At 38.4% G+C, this 18,343-nt stretch overlaps 3 protein-coding genes across 4 annotated transcripts; 1 reads left to right on the top strand and 2 right to left on the bottom strand.

The window, feature by feature from the left end:
• Window positions 1-49: 49 nt before the first annotated feature.
• Window positions 50-4,819, bottom strand: pigr (polymeric immunoglobulin receptor). Of its 2 annotated transcripts, none has more exons than XM_053330543.1 (8): window positions 4,710-4,819; window positions 3,665-4,012; window positions 3,467-3,548; window positions 3,067-3,293; window positions 1,483-1,579; window positions 946-1,034; window positions 688-758; window positions 50-574 (listed from the first exon to the last, which is right to left on the bottom strand). In XM_053330543.1, the coding sequence occupies exons 1-8, from the start codon at window positions 4,756-4,758 to the stop codon at window positions 491-493; spliced, it is 1,047 nt and encodes a 348-aa protein (XP_053186518.1). In that variant the 5' UTR covers window positions 4,759-4,819; the 3' UTR covers window positions 50-490. The 2 variants fall into 2 exon arrangements, with proteins under 2 accessions (XP_053186518.1, XP_053186519.1); XM_053330544.1 differs by having other exon boundaries at window positions 688-737.
• A 3,593-nt stretch (window positions 4,820-8,412) lies between these two features.
• On the bottom strand, window positions 8,413-11,293 carry dad1 (defender against cell death 1). The gene is made up of 3 exons (XM_053330545.1): window positions 10,991-11,293; window positions 9,756-9,927; window positions 8,413-8,676 (listed from the first exon to the last, which is right to left on the bottom strand). The coding sequence occupies exons 1-2, from the start codon at window positions 11,199-11,201 to the stop codon at window positions 9,797-9,799; spliced, it is 342 nt and encodes a 113-aa protein (XP_053186520.1). The 5' UTR covers window positions 11,202-11,293; the 3' UTR covers window positions 8,413-8,676; window positions 9,756-9,796.
• Window positions 11,294-11,723: 430 nt separating this feature from the next.
• abhd4 (abhydrolase domain containing 4, N-acyl phospholipase B) lies at window positions 11,724-16,669 on the top strand. Its single transcript, XM_053330542.1, has 8 exons — window positions 11,724-11,991; window positions 12,848-12,933; window positions 13,051-13,155; window positions 13,399-13,687; window positions 15,110-15,291; window positions 15,371-15,482; window positions 15,649-15,835; window positions 16,032-16,669. Exons 1-8 carry the CDS (start codon window positions 11,942-11,944, stop codon window positions 16,119-16,121), a joined length of 1,101 nt encoding a protein of 366 aa, XP_053186517.1. The 5' UTR covers window positions 11,724-11,941; the 3' UTR covers window positions 16,122-16,669.
• Window positions 16,670-18,343: the final 1,674 nt, after the last annotated feature.

The raw sequence follows: 18,343 nt of genomic DNA, 5'->3' as shown, positions 1-18,343 counted from the left end.
AAACAATCAGTTAACGTAGTACTCAAATAATTAACTGAGAACGTCATCTCCATTTTCCCTTTAATTAGTACAAAATTGCATAATTCTTTACAGAGCACTTTACAGAATACTGACAAACAAAATTAAGCATAATTATCCAAAACTCTGGAGAATGTAGACTCTACCCATTATGCTAAAATCTTTAAATTCCTAGACAAAGTAGAGTAGACATACTTCAGTGTCCTGTGGTAGTGATAGATACAGCTGTACTTCTGAACAAATTAAGTAATGATTATTTGTTGGCAAAGCTGTCTTGAAGCTCTTTTATAAACATCTCAAGACTATAACAGTGGCAAAGTAGCAGTTTAAAGCAGTATATAACATAAACAATATAAATGGAGAGCCAGCATGTGTGATGTGCAGTTAACTAACACAGAATTACATTCAGTTACAGACAGTGACAAAAACAACACTGCAAATATAAAATAAGATCTATGGTATATTTCTGAATTCAGCACATATGGGCGCTCTGGGGATTCTTGTTGAGGAAAACGACAGCAGCGTTTTGCAGGTCACCAACATCCCCTGAGTATTCCTGTGGGAGACAGAAAGAAAAATGAGCACTGTAATCACTACAGCATATTCTCGATTATGGTGTTTTTTAGAAGTGTATGATATGTTGTGACAGATGTTTTTGCGAGGGCTTACGCTGAGCCTCGTTTTCACCCCCTCCATTTGTCTTTGTCCAGGAAGCCTCTCTGGAATTTGACAGTAAGGATCTTTAAGACATAAATAAAGCAAATAATCTGACTTAATCTTACAAATATTTTTAAATGATTTGACTTTACTGTTGTTGCTCTTCTTGGAATTAATGAATGCATTTACAATACGACTTAATACGTCTTTAAGAAGATTAGAGGCCAAGAATTAATATTTAAAATGTGAAGAAATGAGAAGTAGCCTTACTGTGCAGTTTCCACATCTTCCTTGCAAATATGGCCAAGCCAACAAGAAGCATGAATGACGCACACACCAACAAAGACTCCAGGATGTGACTAAGACAGACAGAGACATAAATATACTGTGGTCTGAACACAAGAAAGTCCAACTTCAAGAGCAGCGAAGGCCTACACTGCATCTGTTTTTACATAGTAACATTAAAGCCAAGATGATAAAAGATAAATGTTCCAGAGCTGGGAAAGAATGGTAATGATCATTATCTGTGCATGACTGAGATTAGCTTGCATGAACTCCGTCATGATGTTATGGATAAGCATCGCTAATGGTAAATAGTGTAAAAGGCATCAAATTAAACATGGAAAGACCAGCACTCAGATGTTCTATGAGTAAATTTAGGTGGAAGGCCACATTGCAATAAGGTGTAAATAAGTATCACTATTATTCCACTGCTTTTAAGAGCATATTTACATGAACATATTTAAAGATATGCTGCCATACATTTCTCAAAAATGGTTCTATCATGAAGACGTGCTTTATTCTTACCTGTGACTGTTCCAAGACTCCTTTGTGATGGGTTTGGGGGGAGGCACGTATGCAATAGATTGACTTGATGTAGAAGAAGACATCACAGACACTGCAGCTGAAGATAAAGATATTGTACATAGCTTAAAAATATCATACTATTATAAGCAAAGGAGTGTTTGCACTCGAAGCTACAGAGTTCATAGAATTAATTTAGCTGATAAGCGAATTGAAACAATCGGTGCCTTGTACAGCTGGAGACCTGCGAGCCCCTGCCATCTGTTACCCACACATATTGATCTGTATAGCTGCACTTGCCTTCTTCTAATTCCAGCAGGTGGGGAAAATGCAATGCAGTCACAGCATTGTGTTGAATTTCATGCCTACAATGCCTGGTTTAATAATGATGTCATCAGGTTACTCCACATGGTATACTGATGTGTCTGGCTTTCATCTATACCAGGCTCCACTGATTTCTTGTGAGACTGTGAGAGTGTTTTTTTAGGTTGGCATTGTTAGGGTTGTTGTTCAGTATGATAACAAGACTAAGAGTGTACAGCCATGCTTATGACTCTGTGCTCAGAGCTTTGAGCTAAATGCTACGGTCAGCATGCAAATATGCTGACGATGACAACACTAACATGCAGATGTTCAGCATTTTAGTTAGTGTTAGAATGCTCATATTTGGTAATCAGCACCAAACACAAACTCATGCAACTGTTGTTGAGATATTTTCACTCATAACCCACAAATGTTAATCTCAGGGCACAGGGTGAAAGGTCAGGGGGTCAACCGGGTCATATTCATCCTCATGGTGCTCCAAATGTATGTACAAAATATTTTAGCTATCTATCCAATAGTTGTTGAGATATTTCAATCTGGACCAAAGCAGTCAGAGATAAAATATGTATTTTTTTAAGCTGAACTAACTAATATTTTTATATTAACAATGGTTCAAATGACCATATAATGAGTAGTGTAAGTGGTAATGATGAAAAGTTATGATGAAATCACAGAGAATTATTACCCAACTCTGCAACTCCCTCCAGCTCTACTGAGCATTTTAGTATCTTTAAGTTAATCGTCTTTGTTTTCCAACCTTCATCTGTTTTGCTTCAGTCTCACTGTCATCATGTAACTCATTTCAAACATCAGCTGTTTTAAATAAAAACTATCTGCCCAGCACGAAATGGTAGGCAAACATTGCCAGAAATTTAGAGCCAGATATTTGAAGACCAAAAAACAGTGCTGAAGGGAGAATAAATACTAGACTTTCATTCATCAGGTAGACTGATGTACAATTTCAAATGAATCATAATGTTGCTTCTTATCTATTTGATGTGTAAATAGGTAACTCTTTACATTTACAAGGTAGTGATATGTCAGTGTAGTGTTTACAGCTTGTTATGCTGCCCCCAAGTGGACAAGAAAATCAATTAGTACTGCTTTAAATAAAACATTCCCTAGTGCACTTTTATCAATGAATCACATTAGAATGGCTTAGTGGCTAAAATTGTGTACATGTGCCCCCTGAATGCAAAAATTTGATCTGAGAGAAAATATGTAATATATTACGTACATTTTAAGGGCTTTTTGTCAACTTACTGGTCGAAGCTGGAGGTGTGACCAGCACATGCACAGATATCTGCTGCTGTCCTGCAGAGCACCAGTACCAGCCCGTATCTCTCATCTGCAGCTTCTTAAAGGTTATAGTTAAAGACCCAGTTCTGTCATCGTTGATGGCCACTGAAGTGTCCTCGTAGCTCCCGTCAGAGCCCGTCGTCAGACAGGAGCTCCAGTCTCCACTCCTACACCACTTCTTCGAGCTTTCTCTGTTGGCACACAGGCACAAGGGGGGTTGGTGAATGCTGACTGCCTGTCACTGTCTGACTTCAATTAGGATCTCAAACAAATAACCATATTTCTTGGATTTACTGATGCATTGCTTTTAAGAAATTAGGATTCTAAATATTCTGATAATATCATCCAAAGGAAAATCAAATACCTGTATCTCTCACTGTAGAGGCATTCAACTGTGACACTACCCCCCTCCTCTGCGCTCAGCCTGCTGTTCACCACTGACAAGCCTGCAGGAAATCAATCAACATCTACTGAGAGATTGTACTTGTAATCTAAGCATTTGAAAATGCACAATGGATGTATTACTGTGGATCAATACAGGATTTTGTGTTCCATCACTCACCGTGAACAACCTTGATGTTAGTGTAAGCGACAACATCAGCGCTCCATACACCACCTATCTCCACACCACACATGTACCACCCAGAGTCCTCCACCTTCAGGTCTTTCATGGTCACAGTGAACACCAACTGGACCGGGTCGTCATAAATGCTCACTTTCTTCTCTGCCGAATTGGGTGAACTGGGGTCATCTGAGCGAGCTAAACTGCTGCAGAATTCCCTCATCCTCCCCCGACACCAATATTTTACATAGCTGGTGTACTGAGGCTCGTAATGACATGGGATTGCGAGGGGTTTACCTTCCAGGACTGCATGCTCTTCCACAGTGTTTACTCCACCGCAGAGGGAGGCTGATGGAGAGTGGAGATGATTGAGTGTTCAACAGTGGCTTCAACTTTAACTTTTAACACTTATGCTGCAATCAGAACAGAACAGTTATTCACAGTGGACATTCCTTATCCATGATTGCGGAAAAGGGAAAAGAGGCCTTGAGCAAAACTTGTACCACATTTATGATGATAGTTTCGTTTCGAGAAAAAGGAAAAAAAGACTTCCTTTTTCATACTTCTTCTTCCAAAATTGGATTATCCCACCGCTAAAATAACAGGCCTTTGAAGACATGACAAAATAAACATCAAACATATGCTTGCCAAGAGGCAAAACATAGTATGAACCTTGGCAGAAATTTCAAAAACACGAAAACCTTCTATGGTTACAGAAAAATGGCAACTTTACAACCTGTCTAGTCTATCTTTGACAAATTATCCATACAGAAAAGTAATACGATTGTAAGGACATTAAAATGAAGCTCAGAACAATGAAAACTACTTGCTGGAGCTTATGTTTTTACCAAAAGCATTAGACACATCGTGCATTATAACACCTGGCTGCATTTGCCAAAACCATAATATCAAAGTGAGTGGGTGGCAGCACAGATATTAATCCTCCTAAAAACTCCTTTTTTAAAAATGTATCTACAGAAAAATGCTACTGCAAAAGCTCATTGTACATCTGTAAGCACATGACCTCGGTAGTCATAGTTATTACCTGGGATCCATGGTAACAGGCTGAGGGTGAGTATTAAGAGCTGTGGCATGTTGTAATGTCAGGTTGAGGTTTACCAAGTAGGTCCTGACCGCTGCAATAACACAGACCCCTGGTTCCGCAATTCCAACTTCCTCTTGGTCACGTGATTGAAAGTTGGATCCAGATGTTGCAGATGTTAACCATCTAAGTGCCGGCTAGAATGTAACAGTGAGGAACACGAAGTCCGAATTGTCACTGACTTTCTGTAAATAAGTTAGATCATTTGCATGACCTAAAAATGGAAACACATTGGTACAAGTTCAATTTGCTTCCACCTAATGCAAAATGTTGTTAAGGTTGTAGTGACTTATATTATATGATATTAAGGAAATCAAGACCCTAAAGACATAGTTTGATTTTGGGAGGTGGGGGATACATTTGCTGAGAGTTAGATTAGGAGATCTTTCCAGCAGCTGGTTAGCTTAGCTTAACATAAAAACTTTGAACAAGAGGACACAGTTTATTCATCTCTGTCCAAGGTCAAAATAAAACCTGCCTACCAGCACCTTTAAAGCTCACTAATGATTATATCTTGATTGTTTAATCTCTCCAAAAGCCTAAAGCCAGGCTCGCTGTTTCCCCCTCTTTCAAATCTTTGTTTATCTAAGCCAACTAGCTGCTGGCTGTGGCTTCAAATGAATGGAATAGATGAGAGGACTTTATCTTTTTAAAAACCTTTAACTTTTTTACAGGTTTTAGCCTGTAGATTTCAGCATGTCCTTCCTAGTCTTAGATCTCTTATAATTTCAGCATTAGTAATCTTTGTAATACCCTTTTCTCCCAGGCAACCAAATACTGAGTGCCTTCGTTCCTTCCACGGAGAGAACGCTCTTGGCAGGCTGCAACGAAGTGATTTGATTTTGATGGCTGAACACTTTGGATTTGGTCCAGTCTTCATTTGTTGGATTAAGCTTCTACACACAGCCCCCCTCTGCCACTGATTTAACAAACAATTATTCCAAGACTCTCAATTTGCTATGTGAAGGGTGACGAGGATGTCTCTAAAGTCCCTTGCTCTTTCTTTTGGTTGCAAAGTCTTTCATGGTCATTCATTTCCCGGGTAACAAATTACAGATTGGTCCTTTAACAGTTTAGGCAGACCTCAGAATAGAAACTTAACTTTCACCGATATAATATCTGCCGGTCAAGACCCATGACAGGATACTGACATCCTGTAGCAAAAGACTGGTTTGTTTCTGCTACAGAAAGGTAAGATACTGGAAAATACATAGATATTATTTTGTGGATTGCTGCATTAAAACGGAGGAGTTCACATAAAAATTCAAGGACAATTTAACCAAACTGTGACAACTTTCCTTCTTTTTAATAGAGCCTTTAAACCTGACTAAAATGTCAGGTAAAAAGGTCTTCAGTCAGTTTAATTACCATCTGTCTCCTCATTTTTTGAAAGCTCCGACTCTAAAATGTCTTTATATTTCTAATAGTCGGCAACCTTGCATATGTATGTTTTAGATAAAATGGTACCATGATGCCTCCTAATGTTTGTTTTTATTACTGGGGCTCTGATATACATTGCTTTGTGGTTTGACAGCACTTCCACCCCCACATCCCCCCTCCTGAAGGGCTGCTGCAAGTTAATGAGACTGTTTTCCTTCCACTGAGAGAAGGATCAGTTAAGTCACAATCCAATTAGCCTATAAGTCAGCCCCTTAAAATATTTCCAATTTTCAGGAAGAAATATGGCTCGCTGTCCAATTCCTTCATAGAGTAAGTCCTATTATTTCCAGCTAAATAGTGGTATGGGAGAAGTTAAAATATGTTAAAGGAGCTGGAAAATGAATGGGGGGTAAATTAAAAATCTTTTACTCCAACAAAGTTCAGGGAGCTTTACTACTCTCTTATATTCCACATGGCCTTAATATAGGAAAGTATGTGCACACAACTAACTTTCTGCCTCTTCAGAGGACTCATCATGTTCCTTGAGAGAGATATTTTTTCTCTTTAGATATCTTGTAACTCACATTTAAATTCTTACAGGTTGAATATGTCAAATATCTCATTTGCCGGTCCCTGGGAGAACCACTTCATTTATAATTTACAAAGGGAGCAGTGTCACTATTATCTACTTAGTATCTCAAGGTAGGTATGTGCACTCTCTATGTCTGCTATTAAATCAGCATAGGAAAAGATTTAGATCTGACCTTTACAGGAGGAAGCCGGTTTGCCAGACGTGCTTCGCCCCATTTTTCATCTACGCATGCGAGGCAATTCATATCCAGTCCAGGCAGGTCCTTAACATTCAGATTCCCCCCCTCAAGCCCTTCAGGGACTTTAAAGAGATAATGGCCTGGATGGACCGTGGACACTTTTAAAAAGACTATATAAATAAATATTAAGAGATATTTGAGATTTGCACGGTTCAAGATTCAAAGGAACGATGTGATGGATTTGTGCTCTTCAGGCAAATCTATTTTATCTGTAACCTCACGTACTCTTCTTCTGTATTTGGTCTTATGTACTATTCATAAAATGTAAATAAATTATTAATTTTCTTTGTTTTAAAAAAAAAAAAGGATCCCTGAGACCAGAATAGCTCAAATGTACTCTCAGGTGAGTCCCCAGTGTGATTTGTGCGCGTAGGTGTGCATTGGCTCTGCGCAGTTTAAAGCAATTTGAGGTACCTCCAGAACAACTAATGGAATCAAAGCCTCTCATTGCTCTGGGTGTAATTTTCTCACTTTCCAATCTAGTAGCACAGCAGAATGCAGAGTAGTAGGTCTGTCGCTCAGGTGGGAGTAGTTTGCTGCACAGATTCCAACTCTTATTGGTTTATTAAAAAAACATGCTGTAGCCTTAATACTGCAATTTAAAAAAATCTGTGGGGTTCAGGATCAGTGTTAAGAGTTTTTCTTTGTCTGGATACCCTTTAAAACAGACACTTGTTTTCCTGTAGCTCCCAATACTGAAGTAAAGAGCTGTTATATGTATGCCTGTCACAATAATTATTGACTTATCGTACAATAACATACTTATCTACATCATCATGTCTATATAGGAACTTATCATGATACATGGACATGACCTTGATCATTTTTTTGATCTAAATATTTCCACACTTCACATTAGCAGCTAAGAGGCTATTCATGTCATATTGGCTAAGCTAGCAGTGTCCTCTATTCCTCACTGTGTACGTCCTGAGTGGAGACTGTAGAAGTATTAAAGGTAAATAACTTTAATTCCAACCATAATGGCAGTCTGTGTTTTTACACAAGTGAAGCACCCACTCTGCAATCCCACCCCTGACCCCTCTTGAATTACTATATTATCATTATATCAGTGGTGTAAAATGATCTTCAAATCACAATAATATCATTTATCATAATTATTATGTCAATATACAGGTCATAGGCAGGTTAGGGGGATTAATCACTCTCGTACTGCTTTGTGTAATGTTTGTGGTATTGCTTCATGTACTTCTAATGTTTTCTTCTTGTAATATAATAAACATTTTTGCTTAAAATGATGCTCACACTCATGTAGATTAGTTTTAAATGATTGCTTTTTAGACCTTCAGATGCAACGCCTGCAAAAGTCTAACCTTCTTTATCCTTCTTGGCTCAAACTGTATTATTGAAAATAAATTGCTTATTAAAACTAATTGGCCAGGGTACGTTTCAAGAACCGCATCAGTTAATTCACAAGGTCACCGTTTCAGTTGTTTTTATTTCTTCGTCTCAGTGCAAAAGGGAATGCTTTACAAATTTTGACATTTAAAAAAAAAAGAGGGGAAAAAAGAGACTGAAAGAAAATCAACCATTATCAGTAAGAAAATTGCAATGCACCATATGTGACTAGGTGCAGCAACATCAGTGTGGGTGTTGGGTTGTACTTTTCCAAATCAATGGCACAAAACCACATGTAGAATCAGATCTTCAAGGTGAGTTCTGAAAACATCTCTGGTCTTGATCTATGAAAAAAAAAAGAGGAGGGGGTTAGATTATTGACAGTGAGGCTCTGGAGGAAATTATTTAGGAGAGGAAACAGATGTAAAGAGAACATAATCGCACCGTTTTCTAGAAAAGCAAAAGCAATGTGTCATCATGTGGATTTATCAAGTGATGTGAAGTGATGAACAAGCACAAATAGTTCATGTGGCTGAGAGCACTCAAAGGATGAGGGTATATTTCTTATTTTACAAACAAACCAATACACTAAAACATTTATTGCATATAAAAAAAAGGTCCATATAAGCATCCTCTAAAACTAATAAAACCTCCCATTTCTTGTCTATGGAGAGAGACTACACTATACATGCTGATACATATCACAGCTTTGGGTCACATTTCTCAGATTTCCTCATATGCAAAGATGCTGACAGTGCTTAAAATGTTTCTTTAAAAGTGAGACCAAGTAACTTTTGAAAAAAGAATTAATATAAGCTCCCTGATAGTGAAATGTTCAATTCACGGGCAATAAAACTTTTGCTTGATCTAATCAATAAATTCAGAGGTTCTGCTGTTACAAGATAAATGAGTCTGGTATGGAGGGAAATCTTAACTAATGGCAGCAAACTTTGACTTTGCTGAGTCATTTGGGTGACTTGATGTGTCTGTTCTACCTGACTTATTGTTGCACTATATTTAACTCACCTGCACCGACCCTGCAAAACTGACAGTCTTGCCTTAAACTGATTGTGTTCATCATTGATTTGTCTGGTTTAAAAACTATTCAAAAAAATTAATAAATTACAATATCAGAATTAAAGAATGTTGAGATTTGCTGGATTAAAGTGCCAAGATACCTAAAGTGTTAGTGTCAACTTGTAGCTAATGTTAGAGATAACACTTAAACCAGGAGACACGTTTAACTAGCAGAAGCAGATATTTCATACTTAAAACGTAGTATGAAACATATGGAAAGTAACTAGAGAAAATATTATGAATGTCTAATAGCTTAGCATTATGTATTTCTATTGGGTTTGAACTACACGGTGGAACTGCCTTATTAACAAGAATTATACTCATAAAATGAGAAATGCATATACACCTTCTGAGAGGGGGGACAGTATTGGTGGGATGCACATCTTTTCAACCAATGAAATTCATCACAACAAGATGCAGGACGGTGTGAGCGAACAGGAAGTCGGCGAAGGCTCTCTCTGGGGAGATAGACAGGAAGTCTCCTTTGTTCTGTGGGTTGATCTGAATACGAAGACACACTAAAAAAAGACAAAAGACATGGAGGGTTTAGTATTACTGCAGTGCACCATATTACCAGCAGGCAGAGATACATAACTGACATTTCATCATCTATTACACTGTTCACTATTCTTACAATTTTTGAATAAAAAAAATCTTAAAATTACGATGATATGTATTTTTATTGATCCACCTTCGACGAAATTGAAATTGACAGCAGTACAGTGGAAAAAATGAGCAGTGTAATGGTGAAAGTGTATGAAAATAAAATGAATAAGACAAAATAGGACAAAATAAATAAAAGACTATATACAGTGGATCTTTATGTAAATAAATCTGCAATATGCAGAAGTTCCTGAGATTATATACGTGCAAAGTTCCTGATATGTGTGTGCGTATTTTTATGTGTATATAGAATAACATTTCTAAAAAAGAAAAGCAACTACTACATCACTTTTGCAAAACCAACCAAAATCTGGAGTCAAAGAGGTTGGTCTCTGAATCATGCACCAGTGAAACATTGACACCTGTCCTTCAGTGGAGTCTCAATTTCAATAGTAAGTTTATCATTTGATATCACTGAATAATTAACCACGTCATTCAATCACACATTGATTATTAATGGAGAGATTCTGCAGTCCCTATAATCACAGGTACTTTTGAAAGTGACCCAGTTATGTCAATTACAGCTCTGATTATCCTTGACTATAGGAATACTAGGAATTCTGAAACTGAGTAAAAGTAACACACACACTGATTTGACAGTTTACTTGGTTCACTCCAATTATAGTAGTCTAATGCAACAGCCTAGCAACAAATCCTACAGTAACTTGTTACATTTTTGTCCTAACCATTCTAAAGGCGTGTTAATTCAACTTTGCAACCAGCTACTGTTTTGTTAGAATACATTTAGCTACATTTTATTACATTACAAGCCATTGCATTTAAGTTAGCCTAGCTAACTCGGTTTAGCGCGCACGTTTGCAAATAAGCCAATAGTCCAACGATGGGCCGAAACGCTTGAACGCACTAAAAGAACCATTTGGAGGGTAAATAAAGATTTTTAATTAATTAACTACTCACCTGCGAGAATGAAAGAGCCCACACATGAGATGAAGCCCGACAGAAAGCTATTGAAGGGGAAGGTGCCAACGAGCAGACAGTAGAGGAACTGCAGAGCTCCTGTTAGCAAGATGTACAGCAGATACGCGTCCACCACTTTGAGCTTGTTGGGCGTCGTGGTGGTGTACTCCTCCAGGAACCGAGAGATCACCGATATGACGGAATTCGACATGATTGCAGGTTAATTTACACTGAAATGGGTCAATGTCGAGTTTTGCACCGGTGCTCTTCCTCAACCGAATGAGTGACGTGTCCACAGCAACCGGAAACGCGTTTGGTGTTACAGGAAATATGTTCCGAGTCGCTCGGGAGGAAACCGGGGAACAGAGAAAAGAGCCCGATGGTGTACATCAAAGAGTGAAATCATAAGAAGATGCTCCACTCTAACACTATTTTGATTAAACTGTACTCTCACTTATTTCCCAGCGAAATGACGGTTGAGCTGAATAGTGAATAACACAAATTATATTACAGCTGAATATTAACCCACTTTCAAAATTATCCAGTTTCCCCGACACACAACCGGCCGCTAATGTGTGTTGTTAGCTATTAAGTTAATGAAGCGTTAAGTTGTGTCTAAAATAAAGTCGACGGGGGAAAAAAAGTTTCAGAAAATTCACGCAAATAATGCAGTACGAAATGCTGCTATGCGAGTTACAGCTGTGAACACCATTTACATTGTATTTTGGAGGTTAGTTAGTGTGACAAGTGAGGCGCTTCTCTTTGTGTAGTGAAGCGTCTGGATTATAGACGATCTTTGTAGTCGGTCAGCTGATCTCGGAATGTGCAAGTTACAAAACATAAATAACGTGTAGCCTGCATTAAGGCCATTTAAACAGCACATACGAAGAAACGACTTGATATCTCATAACGTATTTCTTACTGATTGTAGTCACCGGAATATGTCAACCAATGGATCCTGCTACAACTGCGGCTCCGATGCAGAACGACTGTGAGACAGAGTAAGTCATTTAAATAACTAAGCTACAGCGTAGGTCCATGGTCTGCTTACATCATGTCCTAGTCTAGGTGAACTTTGAAAAGTTTGAAGTGTGTATTGTGTCGTTTTCTCTCTTAAGAGTTAGTGAGTTATTTACAAAGTACATACTATAATGTAGAGCTTTGCTATTTTTTATAAACCTATCTCAACCATATCCATATTTAAAAATCTTTGTTACTTCCTACTCACTTAGGGAGTTTATGTGACATTACCCTAAATTATTAAATAAACCTTTCCTAAGCACACTATAGAAACCAGGAATGTATGTACATAGAAGTATGTAAGTCTCGTGTGACCAATATAAGAAGAAAACTATGACAAACAGGTAATTTTTAGAATCATTCATTGACCCTATAATGACTCAGCAATTATGACATCCATGTTGATTGGAGAACAGGTAGGAGTCCTGGTGGTGTACCTGGTGTATTGACAATGGTATATTTCTACCTCCAGTCAATGAGGAAGTGGGAGGTAAACCCACCTCACCTCAGCCTACTTGCCTTTTGAGTTCCAAAATAGAACCTAAAAAAATTAGGAAATTGATGGCATTAAACTGCTAGAATGATAAATATGGTTAGTATTAAGAGGTCACACGTGACCAACTACAAATATTAACCATTACATCGCAACTGTGGCTTTGACAGCATGATGACTGTGACACATACCTCTCCTTGGTGTGTAAGCCCTCTCCTAGATGTATACAATGATAACATTAACTGTACTGGTTTAAACCTTGGACCCCTGCCATAAGTCTTTCAGTGTAGCACTCAGCGTGGATGAAAACACCTCCTGTACTATCTTTGCTCTTTTCATTTCAGGTCAAGTTCAGTTTGGAGCTGGTGGCCCTCCTGGCGTCCGACCTCCATGTCTCTTTTAAAGACTACAGAGTCCAAGATTCTCAACTGTAAGATCATATTGACTTATACTGGCTGATGTACTACAATTGTAATGAGACACTTCCTTTCTAGGAGTCACATGTTTGATGGTTTAACGGTTGCTCGTCTTTCTCTGGTCACGACAGGTATTCAGAACGATTTATGGGCCAGATTTGTGACCCTTCCTAACCAAGACCGAATATGGACTCTGACCCTCACGAACAAGGCGGTTCGCAAACCTGTAGAGAAAGGTACTGACCTCTGCCACCCTCCCCTCAGTCTTTGTTTGCTTACTGGGAGGCAACCGCCGCACTATACCATACATATTACATAACCTATAATCTATCATGGCCCCCATACAGAAAATCTATCTATCTATCATGTCTACCAACTGTCAACCTTGTGCTGTTTGAATTGGTCTTTCTATTTGTTTGTGTCTGCCACTCTCACACACCTCCGATTTATTTTCTATGACCCCCTCCTTTCTTCTTCAGCTTCAAAGACTCCTCTGGTGATGGTCCATGGTTTTGGAGGAGGGGTAGGCCTGTGGATTAGGAACCTAGATGCACTGAGTCGCTCACGGCCTGTATACGCTTTTGACCTCCTGGGCTTTGGCAGGAGCTCCAGGCCTCCCTTCCCCTCAGATGCTGAAAAGGCAGAGGAGCAGTTTGTTAGCTCAATTGAGCAGTGGAGAGAGTCTGTAGGCCTGGAGAACATGATTCTGCTGGGACACAGTCTGGGGGGGTACCTGGCGACCTCCTATGCCATCCAGTATCCTTCTAGGTATGATAATGAAATACTATATTGAACTGAAGCCAAATCCTTGAAAGTGCCAGGGTCAACCATCTGGAGCTGGCTATGATTTAGTGTTTTGTTTAAGGATGAAATATTTTAGTAGGTCATGTTCTATGAAAAAAGCCAGAATTGCATTTTAATAGCAGTCACTGAATCTGTCATGCTCAGTGTTAAATACGTTTTTGTCTATTGTTACATTTAACAACAAAACACAAATGCCTTTCCTTGTCAAATCCAATTTATGTCAAAGTAGTTCTTAAGTATGAATAAGGGGGAAAATTGTGCAGTCACATACAGCTTGATTTTACTGATCGCTAAATACTTAACACCTGCACTAATTCACATTTTGGCCACTTGAGGGCAACAGAAACAACATGTAAACACAACATATCACATTTTTGATCTTATATGATGAAGTTGTTAACAAGAAGACATATTGTTAACATATCCAGCAAACAGGAAAATTAGTGTTCATTTGTCTGGCCAAGTTCACTCTTGTTTTAACTCTGTTAGCATCTCTCAGGAGTTCACTAACCTCTGTTTGCTCAGCTGAGCTGCTTTAGGTTCACCAGCTAGTCGATAACTGAAAAGAATGGAGAGAATAAACCGAAACAGAACATTACAGGCAGTAAAAACAGAAAGAAATGAGCTGAAAGATGCTAAAACGCTCCGTTTAGTATCTGAGAAACTGCAGAGTTGGCCAGCAACTCTTTATGGGTTTGTCACTATGAGCTAACAGACATTTTGGCCATTTGAAGGCCAACATGTAAACAACACATTATCACCTTTTTAAAATTATATAAGATGATGTCATTAGCAAGAAAACACATCCAGCAAGCACAGAGCAACGTTAGCGTTTATCTTTTGACCAGGTGATGAATTCCAGTCCAGTATTCAGTATTGTTTTAGCGCTGTTAGCATCTCTCAGGGGTTTACTACTAGCCCACTGAGCTGCTCAATCCTTCACTTCCCTGTATGTTCACCAGCTAGTCGATAACTCATAAAAATGGTGAGAGTGAACCAAAACAGAACATTTACGGGAAGTAAAAACCGAAGTAAATGAGCTGAAAGATGCTAAAATGCTCTCGTTAGCTTATGAGAAATTGCGGAGTTGGCTAGCAACTCTTTGTGGGTTTGTCACTGTAAGCTCTATGAACTTTCACAATACACATAGGCATTTTATCCATTGTTTGTCCATTGTTTAAACTTGTACTAATCCAGTTAGTGATATTGTTGTTAATTTATTCATTGTTTTGCTAAATTACTGGAATGCTTTGCTTTACTGGTCATAGAGTGTCGATGTTTGCTTCGGGTGTAAACATAGCCTTATGAATATCAATAAAACATAATATGATGACAAATCCACTGCAAATGATGTGATTAATAATATTGTTTTCTTTTCTATTCCAGAGTATCACATCTTATCCTGGTTGACCCGTGGGGTTTCCCAGAGCGACCACAGCCACAGACACAGACCCAGGAGGGGGAAGAGGTGGTGAAGAGGAGGTCTATTCCACGCTGGGTGAAAGCTATTGCAGCACTGGTTTCACTCTTCAACCCACTGGCTGTTATCAGAGCAGCAGGCCCATGGGGTAAGACGTGTAAATATCCGTCTGCTGTTGTGCTATGACACATGTAATTCTCTCATCTCACGGTGTGAAATTGACTCAGGTCCAGGCTTGGTGAACAGATTTCGCCCTGATTTCAAAAGGAAATTTGAAGATATGTTCGACGATGACACTATGACGCAGTACATCTACCACTGTAATGCACAAACCCCAAGGTACGTCAAGAAAAGCATCACATAATCCTATTTTTAATATTTTAACATACTTGCAAAAAGCTGACACAGGTTTTTTTGAAAACAGTGACACCCTTTTAACTCCACACTTATTATTTTTTCATTCAATTTCCATTCCACCTTTTCCATTTACTGCCCTTTTCCCCAGTGGTGAGGTGGGTTTCCGGGCCATGTCGGAGTCTCTAGGCTGGGCTAAGAGACCTATGCTTCAGCGGGTTCATCTGCTGCCCTCCTCTATGCCACTCACCATGCTATATGGAGCACAATCCTGGGTGGACAGTTCATCTGGGGACAGCGTGGTCCAGATTAGGAGCCCAGACCACACTAAAGTGATGGTGAGTAGAGATGCCAAGATTTAAATACATAGACACAGAGTCATGAGGTGCAGTTTTATCAAATTATGAGTTTAGCTCCATTCCGAGTTCATCTTTGAATTAGTGTAATTTAATTTATATTTTTTGTACACTGGCTGTAGTGAAATGTCTGACTGTCTTTTTCTGTCTTTATTACCTCATCTGTGTCCCTCTGCAGCTGATAAATGCAGCTTCTCATCATGTGTATGCTGATCAACCAGAGGCATTCAACAAGGTGGTCGAAAACATATGCAACAGCGTTAACTGACATGCATATGTGTTCAATACTTATTTCTACTACATACACTGTGTAGTCAATTCATGGTGGTTTCAGCACTGCAACCTTTGCATGTGAAGCATGCTGAATGGTCTTCTTACAGGGTGGATGTATATCATGACTTTGAAGGTTATTATGTTCTCATAGTAGCAAGTTATTAATATCATCATAGAGATCATTGTAGAGTTCAATTTGTAAGCTGATGTCGTGTTTTTTTTTTTTCGAGCCTGTATTATTGTTGAATGTGTTTATAACATGTGATTATTGTAATTTTATTGTGTCCATACAGGAGATTAAGTTAACCACTTAATTCACTGCTAAATTATTTTGCCCACCGCTATGTTGTTGTTGTTGTTGTTGTTGTTTTTTTTTACAATAAGTGAAACATTAATTGGGCATACAGACCTACAGATTTTTTTTTCTAATGTGGGTTTAAGGTAAAGCATTAAGTAGTGTATGTATGACCTCCTGCTTTTTACTTCTGATTATGTATCAAACAGCTGTGTATATTTTATACCTCAAAATCAATAAAAGCCTATTTATCAAATTGCCTTCAGGCAGTAGTGGAAGAAGATGATTTAAATGAACTCATCATTGTTATTCCTCAAACAAGTTAATCTCGTGACAGATTACATTATTAGATTGTAGCAGGTTAATGTAGAACTAGGTAAGGTTGAACTATTAACTGCTGTATATAGTGATCTGCTTTAATTAAGTTGTGAGATGATTAGTAGGGTTTGAAAGAAGACAAAATATTCCCCAAAAAATGATCTCTAATCATTGTTCCTTGGGGGAAAATCTGATCATTCTACCTCTGTGCCTCGAGTAATTATTTAAATGGAGCCACTTGAGAAGTAAAGCAACCCTGTGGAGTGTTTGACCTGTAGCATTTATACGAGGGTGCATATGCAAACACACAATGAAAATGACGCAATGTATACCCCCGCCAATGCTTTCTATCTCATAGAACTACAGGTGGCTCCAATTCACCAGCAAATGCAGGGAAGAAGAATGCTGCTACCTAACATGGAAGTAAACACTTTGCAAATGTTTTAAAGAGGTATGATATTTTACACTTCTGTTAGACCTCAAGGACACACACAGTGTGTTTTGGAGAGTAGCACACTGTGTAAACATAACTTGTGTGTGTTTACAAGAAAACTCCACTGAGTATCCTTAAGAGGGAATGTCTTTTCTATGGAAGTACTAACAATGAACAATGAAATCTTAATCTGAAAATTAATGTTCAACAATTGCAGTGTAGTAAAAAGTACAATATTTCCCATTGGGCTACTATATTTTGTGGAACAGTAGAAGGATAAAGTAGCAACAATGTACTAAAGCACACTACTGTTTGTTTTTTTTTGCACCACTGCTCCCTGCTCTACTCATGGCGCTATCCACATTTGGTGCACTTTGTGGGGTAACCAGTAGAGGTCAGCATCAAATGTCACTCCTATTAGGTTAACTGTGTGTTCAAGGTTTCTGCCTGTCAGAGAGATGGATGGAAAATGGAAGTAATGCTTTCAGAGTGCTTTGTGGGTATTATTGGAAAGTGAAAGTACTCATGTCTGGGCTAAGTGACTCATATTAGTGTTAATCATAATATTATTAAATTATTATCAATATTACATAACATTTAAACATTTAAATGTTACAACTGGTCAAGGTGACAAATGTGCAAATGTGCAAGTTTTTATATAGGGGAGACTGGGGACAGTTGCAGCACTTTTTACATTACTCTGTTACTCAGAGACTATTTGGACTAGGCCCACCAAATCTTTAAACTTACACATGTCTGCTAATTACCCATAGCATTTAAAGATGGTTACAACAAATCAATCACAATATTGATGTGAATAGATAAATTCAGATGTTGCAACTGACCCCAAACATGGGGACAGTTGCAACACGAATCAGGGACGGTTGCAACATATTAAAAACACATTAAATTTAACTAATTAATTATGATTTATTTAGTAATATTTATCATAGGCCTACCTTGTGTCAATGTGCAGATGTTACTGAAGCTATTAAAACTCAATATTTCAGTGTGAGATAAGAAGAATGGAATAATTTGCTTGGTCCTCTGAGAATACTTTTTTTGCTGGTCCAGTACCCTGCAAGCAGTATCTTATTTGATGTCCCGCTTGCAAGTCTCTCTTTTTTTTGCGGAACCTGAATAATGTGGTGTGGCATATGTCAAAGGCCTT

Source organism: Scomber japonicus, chromosome 12 (assembly GCF_027409825.1).
Source record: "Scomber japonicus isolate fScoJap1 chromosome 12, fScoJap1.pri, whole genome shotgun sequence".
NCBI classification, from domain to species: Eukaryota; Metazoa; Chordata; class Actinopteri; order Scombriformes; family Scombridae; genus Scomber; species Scomber japonicus.
The sequence above is the reverse complement of the archived record's forward strand: the minus strand, read 5'-3'. Positions and strand labels throughout refer to the sequence as shown.

What these genes read in the sequence shown, in the direction of transcription:
- pigr (XM_053330543.1), bottom strand. Translation starts at nt 4,758, where the DNA reads ATGCCACAGCTCTTAATACTCACCCTCAGCCTGTTACCATGGATCCCA. An exon ending in CACACCTCCAGCTTCGACCA is followed by an intron (nt 1,580 to 3,066) that starts GTAAGTTGACAA and finishes CTTTATCTTCAG; the next exon opens with CTGCAGTGTCTGTGATGTCT. An exon ending in GGGTGAAAACGAGGCTCAGC is followed by an intron (nt 575 to 687) that starts GTAAGCCCTCGC and finishes TGTCTCCCACAG; the next exon opens with GAATACTCAGGGGATGTTGG.
- dad1 (XM_053330545.1), bottom strand. Translation starts at nt 11,201, where the DNA reads ATGTCGAATTCCGTCATATCGGTGATCTCTCGGTTCCTGGAGGAGTAC. An exon ending in GGGCTCTTTCATTCTCGCAG is followed by an intron (nt 9,928 to 10,990) that starts GTGAGTAGTTAA and finishes GTCTTTTTTTAG; the next exon opens with TGTGTCTTCGTATTCAGATC.
- abhd4 (XM_053330542.1), top strand. Translation starts at nt 11,942, where the DNA reads ATGGATCCTGCTACAACTGCGGCTCCGATGCAGAACGACTGTGAGACA. An exon ending in TCGCAAACCTGTAGAGAAAG is followed by an intron (nt 13,156 to 13,398) that starts GTACTGACCTCT and finishes TTTCTTCTTCAG; the next exon opens with CTTCAAAGACTCCTCTGGTG. An exon ending in CAGAGCAGCAGGCCCATGGG is followed by an intron (nt 15,292 to 15,370) that starts GTAAGACGTGTA and finishes AAATTGACTCAG; the next exon opens with GTCCAGGCTTGGTGAACAGA.